The sequence below is a fragment of the Daktulosphaira vitifoliae genome, unplaced genomic scaffold, assembly GCF_025091365.1.
Source record: "Daktulosphaira vitifoliae isolate Bord-2020 unplaced genomic scaffold, ASM2509136v1 Scaffold_4, whole genome shotgun sequence".
NCBI lineage: Eukaryota > Metazoa > Arthropoda > Insecta > Hemiptera > Phylloxeridae > Daktulosphaira > Daktulosphaira vitifoliae.
Window position 1 is genome coordinate 14,362,026 of NW_026099575.1, and position 13,631 is coordinate 14,375,656.

Consider the following 13,631-nt stretch of genomic DNA (forward strand, 5'->3'; position numbering starts at 1 on the left):
AAAGAAAGCTATATGGATGAAAACGCCTTTTACTCTACAATAATGTGGTCATTTCAAAAAACGAAATGCTGTTAAATCATAACATTAAATTACACGTAGGGATGTTACGAAGTGTTAGGGCTTTTAAGACAAGGCGACAGCATAATAACATATACAAATATAATAGCGCTACGCGTTATATATCGTTGATATTTAAGTACCCTACGTGAAATGGTCGACGTCGGAACTGTATAAAATGCATCAATGGATAATCGGTATACAAAATTATTACTCGAAAATGAATGCGAGGGGAAAAAATGAGACGTCGGCATGCAAGGGAAGAATATTATGTTATTATACGTGCTGATACTGGTGTGTGTGCGTTGTCTTTAAACGGCGTTGTAAAATCATACCGAGAAGAGAGACCGTCACGCGCATTTGTATTAACTATCCGGCGACGGTGCGTTTAAAATCCATTGCCCTTGATACTGTACAAGACTCGTGATGTAGTGTTGGTACGGTTGCAAGGCCCCGGGGAGTCTCCGGGCATGTTGATTTAAGAATGCGCCTCGTTTTCCTACTGCGATGATTGGCCGCAAGTTACAGACGTGTGTACAACAGAGACGGCAACAGAAAGGAAGAATAAGTATTAATATAATGAAAGATTAATATTATATTCCGACGGTGTGCGTTGTGTGTTTTAAAAAGTATAAATAAATAAAATACAATTCGACGTGCGATGCAGCCGCGCCATTCTCAATAGACCATTTTTTACTCTTAACAAAACGTCGATGCTAGATCCTGTTGCTTTTTTTTGTGTAATCACCAGCAACACGCTCAAGGCAGCTCGCTTTGCAAATGTGTGTATACACTAATGGAAACAACCACATCTCGGCTTCCGGGAAATAGTTAAATGCATAATATAAAAGGCAAAAATACGCGTTTGGAAGATGAAAAAAGATAGTGTATTATTTATTATCAATATTGATTTCAGAATTTCCTTTCGCAAAAACACCCGAAATTCATAAAGAAAAAAGTATAACTTGGAAATTGAAACGATCGTGACTTCAGCATTATTAAATTTTAATTTAAAACTGAATACATAATTGACGACTACAGTAGACATCAATAAAAATGTTTAAAAATACACCGCAGCTTACATTGTCGTGTGAATCGCGATTCGAATACATCTTCTCATACCGCACCACACAAGAGTAAAATAATTTATGAACGTGTCACGGCGGTCAGAGACGTATTTTTACGCGGAACATGTGACGCGTCTAACGACCGGAAATGTCTTTTTATTGTTTTTTTTTTTACACGAGAAACGTCGTCGAGAAAAACTTTGGCGCATAGGTGTCTCTGTGCAATGATTGTATACACTAAAGACGTCTCAGCCTAGTTTATGAGAGTTGACCAACTGACATCGGCCACAAGTCGAACACTAATGTTGTTATGGACCAACGCAATGACATGATAATTTCAACTTACCGTGTTCGGATCGTCCGGGGCCAACAGCTGCAATGACCAGCAGCAGGAAAGCCACCAAACAGTGCTTGAATTCGTGTAGCATGATACCGACGGCTACCTCCTCATAGTTGAATATTGTTCCTGTAAAAAAAAAAAAAAAATACATAAATAAGTTTGTCCTAAAACTGTGTCGTTATAACTCTATACAATAACGTATGTTATTATCTGAACAATTACATAGGCTCTTTTAATTCGCGACAACTGACAAGTACAGGATCGGCCCACGTTATTAACAGCGGCGTTTCAAGATGTATCCGATTATACATATATGTTGTACGTGCCCTTTGATTGTGCCCCTTATTCCGTTCTCGGACTCCTTTCCCCTCCCACCGCTTTTATCGCGTGGCTATTGTGTTGACGCGCCATGTTCACTTTATCTGTACCGGCCAATCTCTATGCCGAGCGTCTGTCCGTCGGCTTACCAATTAGTGTCCTTCCGCCGGAGTCGGACCTGACGTTTTCCAACTATTTCGCTTTTACCCGTTTTCTACTTAACTGCACGCGTACGGAAAATATGCATTTTAAAACGACCGCGAGAGATACGATTGTCCAATAAATGCCGTTTATCTGCACATAACGCAGAACGGGTCGTCATTCGTCGACTCGATGTAAACGCGTCCATTATTTACCGTATTATCACCTCGCGCCCCCATTGAGATATCTTCCATCGAAAACCCACTTTTGCCGTATTGTCGAACGTCCTTAAGCATTCCCACAGCTTATTACACGAAGAAAGCAAACTCTCGGTCGGAGACCGTACCGCCTGGTTGGATCGTGCAAACATCTCGACGCGGCCCTGGCGATATAAATTTAATTGGGAAATATGACTTCCGCTTACATTTATTTCTGACAATTAGTCGACTTTACGCGCGGTCGTCGAGCGCATTACCAATACATTGTACAACTCGACGAGTAATTTCTACAGTCGCATCTAGACCGAACAATACAGTTCTTATGCGCAGCTATTCAACAGTCGAGAGGTAGGAATCGGCTTCATGCGTTCATAACATTTCACAATGACGCATAAGTACATAATATCGCATCGGGTATATGTTTGTTCCGAGAACCGAGTGGTAAAAAAAAATACCAGACGGCTGGTGTTGTATATGCTCGCCTTTTTTAACCCCGGCAAAAGTTTCCACGACATACCTGCGTCTGACCCTCCACCTCCCCCCACCCCCTCCCCATCACCGCTTGTGGCTCATCGACGCGCATATTATACAACGACCGATAGCAAATGCGGACGACGAGTTACAGGTTGTCGTCGGCAGCAGCGAGTCATCCGCTTATAAGGCACACGCTCGTACAATGCGACTAAAATAATAATAACAAACTCATTACAGAGTACTCGCGCGCGAGACGTGGTGGCCGCCGTGATTTATGGGCCGGCGGCTCCGGTCGCGGTAGCCTGTCCGCGTGTGGAAGGTATGAACTGCAGCGGCGTAGGGTCAATCGAGTTCACCGTGGCAGAAACGGAGGAGGAGGAGCACACTTGACAAAGTGCACAAAGCCCTTTGCACAGCGGCGGAGGGTGTACTTTACTATCGGTCGACGACAATCTCGCACACCTTCCGTATAATTAACAATTACACCTCGTCCGCGAACGAAACACGGGAAATTGGCCGCCACGTGTGTCGATCAGATCAGCTACAACAACCGCACATGCACGTCAAGTACGACCCGAGCGGTGTCGGTCCGGCCGAAAACACAACGCTTACGGGTCGACTGCGCTGTGCAACATTTACAATAGCCGTTTGTCGTTATTAACGGTCGGTTTCTTCGAGAAATATCGTTTTAGCTTTGACGGAGCTCGGTTTTTTTCTCTCTCCGTGTGTTTTCAACGAACGGGGTGGCCGGAGTACAAGGGTAATAGCCGGCGACGATCGGCGGGATGTTCCGTCGCACTGGAGCGCACTTACTGCCGCACTGCACTGTTCTTTTGTGTATTTAAGTGTTGGCTTCTTGTTGAAGTGGTGGCGGAAAACGAGGCGAACACGGCAAATCGATTTGTCCACGTAGACGTGACGCTCAAGAGCTCCCCCAAGAATTTACTTTACTAGAAAATGAAAATCGATTTCCTTTCCAATAAAGATGACAACAAATAAATTGCCATGACTGAAATAAAAAATGATTTGTTGACAAGAGCGTTTGACGATAGCGCAAAAAATTTTAGATTTGTAAAATGTAGCAACACGAAATATTTATCTCGAGGTATTTTAAACAGCGAACACATCAAATAGTTTGAACGTTTCACATTGTATTTTACAAGTCTAAACACAATTACAATGAAATAACTTGCACGACGGTTTAATTATATGATACTGTTCTAATAACGATTTCTAGTTAAGGACTCCGTGTTAAACCTCGTTATTGAATATTTTAGTAATAACACACAATAAGCCACGGCCCACAAACAGCGATGGTTATGAAACGTTTCTCTCTTGTGATCTCTCGGTACTGACACGGTCGGTGTTTAGGAGTAAATTGCTATTTCTTTGTAACTAAATATCAAGAGAGAAACATGAAAAAACGCCTTTATTGGACTTGAATAATTATTGTAACTAAAAACGTGGTAGTATTTTCTCAATAAACCGTTATAACTATGCTGCACATATCATGTTACGGACAACGTATAGTTTAAGTAAGCGAGTAATCTATTCATCGCCCTTTTGCCCGTAATGTCTTGATAACTATTAAATATTATTACTGTTGTGTGTTCATATAACATTTAATAGACCATGATATGTCAATTTCGACATAAAATCGCAATTCGATTCCGAATTACTGGACATAAACATTTGACGTTACTCGTATTAATTAAACGGAAGGTAGAAAACAGCAATAAACTTCAAATAACCCATAAAAAGTTTAATTGATCTTTAAAAGAATGGGAGTTCCGTTTACAGAATTTTCAAAAAAATAAAAGTCGTAAATTGTTCATATCTTCTAGATAAATCTTTAATATTTTTATTTATTATGCGCGCCAACCGTTGCGAACACCACCACCACCACCACTAGAATATAACAGTCCAAAAAACAAGTTGGCTAAAAAATAACATTTTTTCAAGAGCGTATTAAAGTGTAAATTAGTCTCTTGCTCGTAGTACGACATTCGCCTTCCGAGTTTTGAACTACGCCGGTCATGTATAGCTATGAAATAGCTGTACTATTACTATAGTGTAGCGTTGTGCAGTACAATGTAATAATATTAATAAAAAGCCAAGTGATGTGTCGAGCTTGAAGAGGGAGAAAACCGGTTCGTTTAGGTCGGTGATCAGCAGCAGAAGCAGCAAACACTGCACAAAAGAGGCAGACGGAGAGAACAAACATTCACACACACACACACACACACACACACATAACCGATCATACGGCGGCCACCGGACAAAGCCCCCGGAGAAAATAAGTGCGAGAAGCGAAGAAGGACTTGGCCGACCGGTTAATCAATTTCTGAAACGAAAATAATATACTCGCTGTGTGATCAATTATCGTTATGTCATACACGGGCTCCCGCGATCCATTAAATAAAAAAATCCAATGTCTATCCAGTGCACATTAAAAGCGTTTAACTACTGATAAAAAAATATATATATATAAGACAGAGTTATTGGTAAAGAAAAATGTTCGATAGCTTTCTGTTTTTTTTTTTTTTATCCTCGTCGTTCCTTTATTTATTTTTACATTTTGCCTTAATAGGCAATTAACCGATTAAGACGTCGTGAATTTGTGCCGACATACCGGTGGCGACAAGCAGTTATAAGAGAGAGGTCGTGAATCACGAAATTGGTTTTGCGTTTCTAACAAACACACAACAGAGGAGACAAATTTTATATAGAAAGAACGACATTGAACGAATTACATTTCAAAGAAGGAACGACCGATATTATTAAAACGAGATGACACACTCGGCGCGCAAATGTTGTTAAACAGGCGCCGTAAGGGTGGCCGATGTTATTATTTTGGCAATTTCCAAAGGAAATTCGATTGGGCCGGTGGCAGTGAAATGAGAAATCGACAAGAGATTAGTGCAACGTGTTACTTCTCTTTCCCGAATACTGGCGTCGTCGTCGATAAAACGAAAGGTCGGACATGACAAATTTTGACTTTGTATTAAATCACGTAGGGGACAGGGAATAGGGGAAGTTTCGCACTAAACGTATATCCGACGTCCAATCAATCATAACCGTGGGGCTTATGACGAGCTTACCGTCAGCTTGCGCTTGTTATCGCCTTACACCTATGCCGTTTCTCGCATGGCACTGCCGATGTAAAAAACAGGCTTTTCCTAGTAATCTGGAACGGGCCGCCAAATGATATCGGTACAAAACCCGTTTACTTCGAGTGCGTATATCTTTATTGCGCTACAAATCCCTTGTACTTTTTATACACAACGTGTGTGTACACCAATAGTCGCGTCACGTATAGCAATTGCCATATAAGGCTCAACTGTACTAATGTTCATACTCGCAGAGAATAAAAATAAGACAAAATACAGATTAATTTCAATCAAACCGACGTCTGCAAATTTCCTGTCTCGATTATATTCCTTTGAAAAATCACCCGGCCCATGAGCTACAAAAATGATTTTCTTTTCGGCTCTTTTATTTTCGACAATTGCGTTTTATTACAAATGACTTGCATGCACACGCTCCATCGGTTTATTTCTCATCTCAGTCCCGTTCCACACAAGACATTCGCGATACGGCAGCTTTTACGTACATGCACAGTATTCTTAATAAATCGGTTCAATTTATAATTCTCCGCACCTGTAAACAACGAAAATTCGGTTTTTCCGACATAAAATTAATATTTCTATGGAACTTTTCTAAATTACATTCGCTTTGTCCTTTTATTATCATTCCGTATAGCAATAATAAAAGCTTTGCCCTTATTAATACGTTACACGCCACCGGATTTTCCATATATTTTAACCCTTATTTTCCCTGCCACGATAAACGTTTCTATTATATCGGTTTTGTTCACCTACACACGACTGTGATGGCCTTTGGGATTTTTTTTCCCATTCGATATCATTAGTAAATTTCAATATTCGCTTTGATCTGCCCCGCACCTCTTCTTTCACGCTGTATGCGTCTTAGCAGCCGGTGGCGGTTTTTTTATTCGCTCAGTTGAATACAATCGAAAGAGCTAACGCATGTAGTGTATTTCTCGCACTGGTCCAACGACTCCTTTTCGGTCCGCTGCCTTTTAACGATTGCGATAGTATGGCACACACATCGACACACTAACACCAAGGCGATAGTTCAATGTACATTATCTATACGGCCATCTGACTCGGTCGTTACTAAAACAACGTAATCGCCAAACTACAAAACGATGCCCGAATAATGTGAACGTTTCCGTGTGAGAGATTATTAGTATATTATGAATGATAATTTGTAATTCGTATACATCATGACGTGGTGTAATGTCAGTGATTTTCATGAGAATTATGTTATCATTGAAACGCGCAGGCTCAAACAGTAGAATGACCACTTATTATAAGACGGTTGTTCCTAAGATTTGGCTATTTATCAATTACTCGATTTTTGACTCTCATCGATTTTTCCCCGGGGTTCAGAAACAACGAGAAAATATACATTGTAATTTAACGGCACTCCACACAAACGTTGTTATTACCTTCTACCACCTCGTTTTCTGGGAACTCATAAGTAGTACATACGACGAACGCAAAGTGATTTATGTAAAAACGAGTAAAGAAAATACAATTCGTACGAGCTGGAAGTCATACGGGTTCTAGAGTTATTAATCGTTGGGTGTCGAACGGTGGGGTCTTCACATCAGTCAACTTCTCCAGCGTGTACACTCATTGCTACCTCCTTCGCCTCCCAGTGTACTGCAGATGCGTCTACCGATGGGGCTTCCGCGTTTTAATTTTCATTGGGTCTGTTGTTTTTCCATTATCCACGTTAATAGATCCCCGAATACGTATGTGCACTCGCTGGAGTGTATAAAGTGTATACGGCGACATAAGTAACAGTTCGGTTGGCCCGGTCGCGACGAGCAGAAGAGATAAAATAACAATAAACCCACCGCGGAAAACGATAAATTACATTGAAACGTCCTACACGCGACACAGCTCCACGGATCGCGACATCTAAAACAGTCGGATGTACCAGCCACGTCCTTTGTTTAACATCTACGTATACAAAAGTAACCCAATATAACCGACTGTATGGCAAATAAACAGGTGTAAAAACTCTTTTAACGGGTTTTTTACGCATTTATTGATTAAATAAATAAGTGAAACACAACGAGAATTGAGGAATTCAGTAACGAGTATAAATAACCTAGCACGAGCTTATAACGAACGTAAATGGATTTCAGAGAGTTATTTATTATTATTTTTTATAAAAAAATACAACTCTGTCTGTTAATTTATTATTGATTACCGAAGTATTCACAGATATTCAAATGAATCGGTGTAAATTGAATACAAAACGAATGCGGTTTCATTAACTAATTATCACTTACAATGATAAAACCCATTCGTCGTTAATGTTATTTAAACAACTTGAGTAAATACGAGCGTTCCAATTTAAAGTTGGCATTTTCGGTGAATACATTGTGACGGTTAACTCGATATTTTATAGAATGACGTTTATTCGATTATAACTCACTGGTGAATCGAAGATTTCGTTAAATAAAAAAAAAAAAAAATAGTAGTTTTATGTTTTTACTTTGTGAAATTTTATTTTTCTTTGACGTCGGTTGTTTTGGTTGATAAATCGAATGTCGTTTCCTCACTTTGGCTTAGAGCTAAACACACACAAGATTGAACAAAAGTACATACGCACACAACTCGAGCGCGCGACCGTCCGTACATATATTTTTCAAAAGTTTTTCTCCCTTTTTGGCCCCGAGGTCGTTTTCCTTTCTCTTTTCCGCCGTCATCATACCCGGCCGCTACTGCTCCATGTCGCACATGGTCCTGACAATTTATTTACGTACATTATTTTCGTTTGCACGATTTCAGTTTACCCTTTGGCATTTATTCTTAAAGACCTGTTACTGCGGTAACTGCACACATAGAAAAATACAAAAAAGAAAAGTCTTTTTAAAGGCTATCCTTTTGTATGGGCTTTCAATGATTGCGTAGACGTTTTTGTTTTATTCGTACCTATTCAAAAGAATTTCAGAAACCGATAACGCGTTTATAAATGAGTTAGGAGACAATTTAACGTCTCTTATCAGTAGCGTAACTAAACTTTAACGAACTGACCTTACACTGTCAGCCGTAAACTGTGACTAATACAACGGCGTTTGCGTTGGTTTACATTTTAGACCATTGCCCGCATGATACACAGTAGATAATTAATACTCTAGGAGTGTTGTTTTTTTTTTAAATATAACATCCAACAATTAGTTCTATCGAGCGCAACAACGTCGTCCGTTACACTCAAAGCCCACTGACGCATTTACATTATTATTATCGTCATTTGCGTTTTCCCATACAATATTATATCGTCATGCAATTATGATTTATGTTAAGAACAAAAAGAAATAGCCAATTCAAAATTACCATGCTCCACACTGATGTACCTGATACTTAAGACTGACTAATTACCTACATAACTTTAAGAATACAAAAAAATAGTCAATGCGGCTTTGATCGATAAGCTACGATGACAATACAGTGTGTAAACAATAATTATTTTGTTATTGTTAGAAGTGCAATACACAATTTGCATTAATATTGACGAGTTTTACACTAAAAGAATGATCGATAATCTTTAGGTAATGGAAATGGAGTAACATCAGACGTGTTTCAAAACAAAACTCGACTGCATAAAATGAGGTTTTAGACGGCACGCGAACAGAGTCACTGTTGCGCCGATACATCATAATTGGACTGCTCGGTGACAGCCCGTGTTTAGTTGGAGTATTCCATGTGCTGGTGGGGGGAGGGGTGAGTTCGTGTCCGAGGGGTGTTAAAAGAGGTCAATCAATCACGGCGCGGTTGTCGATTGACGCAAAAGGTACGCGCCTGCAACTGACTAAGTCCACTAACTTTGCAATATTATTACACGACCACAAAAAACAAACGGTTTGGTGTTCGTTTGAGTTTTTCACGATTAAATATTCCCGGGGTTGTATTCGGTCCATTACACCGCGACTAGTCGGACAATGAAAAACGAGATGTTATTGTTCCATTCAACCCTTTGACCATTGTCTAGTTTGCATAGTAAGCATAAACTTATAATGTATTACAGCAAATAACCGGAGTAGCGTGTAATGTTTTTTTATTTTTTTGTTCCACATTTGTCAGTAGCTTTATCATGAAAAAAATCGGCCTTTTTCTATAAAACACCATACTTGGTGCCAATTCATATTTTTTCCCGTGATAAATTACATCTCGTTCATTTGTTTTAAACAGTCTTAAAAGTCTAAATTTAAAATGAATACTAAAACAAATACAAATGAAATACTCATTATATATAATAATGCACAAAATGGAAGACGTTTTTCAAAATATGTGTTGACATGGTAAAAAAAAAACTCTTATACAACCCTTGTGTAATATTTAAATTCCATGTTAATTTTATACAATTGATCGACTTAGAAATTCTCTTTAAAGATAACTCTAACAATAACAGTGAGTAATTATTATGCAAAACTTAAGTGCTAAGGCACGAGTACGTATTATCATAGATAATAATACCAGGACTATTATTGTTTCCGTGCACATGGTTGCTTTAAAACCACCTTGTTTATGTCTAGTTTAATCTTTGTACTCTCTTTGCCCAGCAATAATTATGTGCATAGCGATAAAGTATTATCGTCTGAGCCATACAAGTGAAATCACTACCGATCTTTTGGGCAGTGGTATTGTTCAAAAGCTATAACAAAAGTATATTCGTGTTATTGTATAACGTCGTAGGTGCAAAAAAAAACCAAAACGTTATTAGTGCACATTAAACGGAGAACGTTAAACTCGAGGTTTCGCACGAAGTGAAAAAACTAATTTTTTATACTATTATCTTCTACGGCATGAAAATGGTGAACACGACTGGTAACAGTTAACCACAACGTCGACGGCGAAATAAGTGTTGACGTAATGCACCACATTGTGCATACTAACCGACATAATAAAAAATAAATTAAACAATACACGCCAAAGGATCTAGTCGTTTGTACGGGTAAAAATGGCTCGACAATTAAAAGCACAACGGTACCAATCGATCATTTGGCGTCGGGAGAAAACCGCACACGAGGCAAAGGATAATTAACTTGGCGCAGTTAAAGGTTCACAGTCGCGTGTGCACGCGCATCGTGGACCGTGTAAAAAAGAAAAACACATTTCAATTTTATTTTAAATAAAACGTACACTCTCTTAGAGTATTTCTCTTGGCGAAATAGATGAGAAAAACAAATCCACCTTAAAACATAACAACGGCGGTCTCATTGCGGTTGACCGATATGGCAAAGATACGATATTATCAAATCCGAAATACGTGATCAGGAACACTAGTGTGCCGGTAGTTTTCACGGGATTTGCTGGATGTGTATAACGACCGTTACCACCATAAATCTATAATATGATTTTCTACAAGTAATACTGAAAAACATATAAACGAAACCTACTGAAATAACATAACTGTTCCGAGGGATTGTCATACTGCTTATTCAGTATTTTCGTGAGCCATATTCCTTTTGGTTCGTTTGTTTTACTATTCCGCTGTTTTAATATTGTTAACAATAACATTTATTTCGACAATACCGAAAAAAAAAAAATACAAATTGGCAGAATTTTACACGCGCGTTTATTGCGTTGAACGCGAGCGACAATAATGTGCAGGGTGGTTTTTTAACATAAATGCATACTGGGTCCACAAGGATTATAGTTTGAAAACCGCCCATTAATTAAACACAGGCGTGTACACATGTGTTTTAATTCAACAATGGATAAACAAATCTATACAATAGCACCGCATGGTAGTTGTGTATAATTTATACGTTTCACGGTCAATATCTAAAACAATCTAAACTTTTAACGCATCGTCAAAAAAGGATAACCGTTTATTAAAGTAGATATATTCTTTTCGAAAATTACATTACCATAATGGTACTTGATTGGGTAGACGACAAACATTCAAAAGAATCAAATTTCGATAGACAACAAATATTTATTTTAATTGTAACGTTCAATCATCAATAAATATATATTAAAACGACATGTTGTCGAAAGAGCCGTTTTCCAATGAAATATACATTTATCTGATTTGCATTGAGTTTAATTTTTTTGCAAAAGTTTGTCACACACGTATTCCATCTGCCGTCATCGCAAATGTGTTAATAATTACCACACGTATAAGTAGAAAGTCCTATACTTAAGCAAACTAACGTAAAATTAGCGTACCGCGAAGATTTTGAGTTTACAAAACAGATGAAAACCATAGGTTTCGCTGGATTTTTTAAAACTTTTTTTTTTTACATTGAACTAACGATCGATAACAAGAGTGTATCTCTTGGTATCATTATGAAATGTAATTTTAACGAAATTTGTAAAACAAACAAAAAGCCTACCAACGGCAGTACTCTTTTGTGCTAAGATCACAACACGATTTCCAATTGTTTTTATTTTTTTTTTTCAAATGTATTTATAAGTTGTATTTTGTACCACAGCCGCCGCTTCAGAATGGTTTATGGCATCTTTGTATGCAAATAATATTCTCTCGCCCATTCATCGACCATTGCCACCGCTCGCATTCTTTCGGGAGCAAAACGGCAAGTAAAGAAGAACAAGTGCAAAAACAACAAGGGCTATATGTACATACGTATAAATGCATGAAAAATACCGTTACATGTTCGACTACAGGGAAAAAAACGTCTGCGGTTTTTTTTTTTTGAATTTCGCGCGGTATATATGTATATTTATTTTCCCCTCTAGATTTATTATAATAAATATATGTACCACGCCTGTTGTCCGTTCCGCGAGAATTTATATCCATCGGGTTGTAAAAATTCACCACCAATTGTTCCAATGCCCCCCCCCCTCATCATCATAAAAACTGTTCACATAATTCACACCACCGCAACGTCGACAGGCAGCAAGTTTTTTTTTCGTTTTTCCTAAATATATTATTTTAGTTTTGTCACTCCAACAAATATTCGGTAGTGTTGAAAAAACCAAACAAGTCCTATAAGTTTTCTTTGGAAACGTGTCTAAACGAAGAAAGACGTCTTAGCGAGAAACGGCAACGAGCCGCGGAGTCAAATGATAATTAAAAAAAAAATCTCTTTTCTCGATTCCTACGGACGCAATTTTTCAATTTTCGAGTTAAACGGCCGTAGCAAAATGTTAAGTTGTAATTAAATGAAAAAAAAAAAAATACAGGAAATGAAGATGCTTCATATAACCATTTCGACTATACTTTGGCACGTGTCCCGTCAGATAATAATTATAATATTATGTGAAATGGTACGGTAAGAAAATTCGACTGAGCCGTTATAATTAATGCGCGTGAAAATAATACAATTTTACGACAAAAACAAAATAATCTTCTACGTCGTTTGTCGATTACGTACTCGCTCGGTTTGGTATAATTCGTATCGACGGCAGAAGAACACACCGTTTTTTTATGCTTTTGTCTCCTAAGCACAGACGGTGTAGTGCCGCCGACGGTGTCCTCACTCGTTAACTTCATAACCAGTGCAGTTCTGTTTTTTTTTTTTGCGTGTGTGCACACTTTAAAGTATTATTTTATGTTAAGCCGTCTACCGGCACCACTACCAGCACCATTCCTGCATGGAATAATTGAATTAATCTCCATTTTTTTCCCGTGCCTTTTGACGGCAAGAGCGACGAACGAATAATATTTGTGCGTTATAACGTACAGTATATATTGAAAGTATGGAAGATACTTTGGCAAGAGTTGTAACCGATTATCGTGCCGGGCAGCCAGCAGTTTTGGAAACCAGAATAAGGCAAATAGACTGTGGATCCGTATTATTATTGTTGGCATAATGTTTGTTTTAAGTTACATGGCTGGTAAACATGTGTATTGAAATCTAAGTCGATTAAAAGCGTTAGGATTTGTGTATAGGCCAACACAACATTACTATGCGGTAGACAACGTCAAACGATCCAATTGTAATGG

General features: G+C 38.4%; 1 protein-coding gene across 10 annotated transcripts in view; it reads right to left on the bottom strand.

Moving 5' to 3' along the window:
* The window catches only part of LOC126906116 (ephrin type-B receptor 1-B), an 85,771-nt gene that overhangs the window by 46,233 nt on the left and 25,907 nt on the right, over positions 1-13,631 (bottom strand). For all 10 annotated transcript variants that reach the window (XM_050686413.1, XM_050686412.1, XM_050686410.1 and 7 more), the window contains one exon: positions 1,471-1,590. In XM_050686413.1, coding sequence (XP_050542370.1) covers positions 1,471-1,552 — 82 coding nt within the window. In that variant the 5' untranslated portion in view covers positions 1,553-1,590. The remainder of the gene's footprint in view (positions 1-1,470; positions 1,591-13,631) is intronic.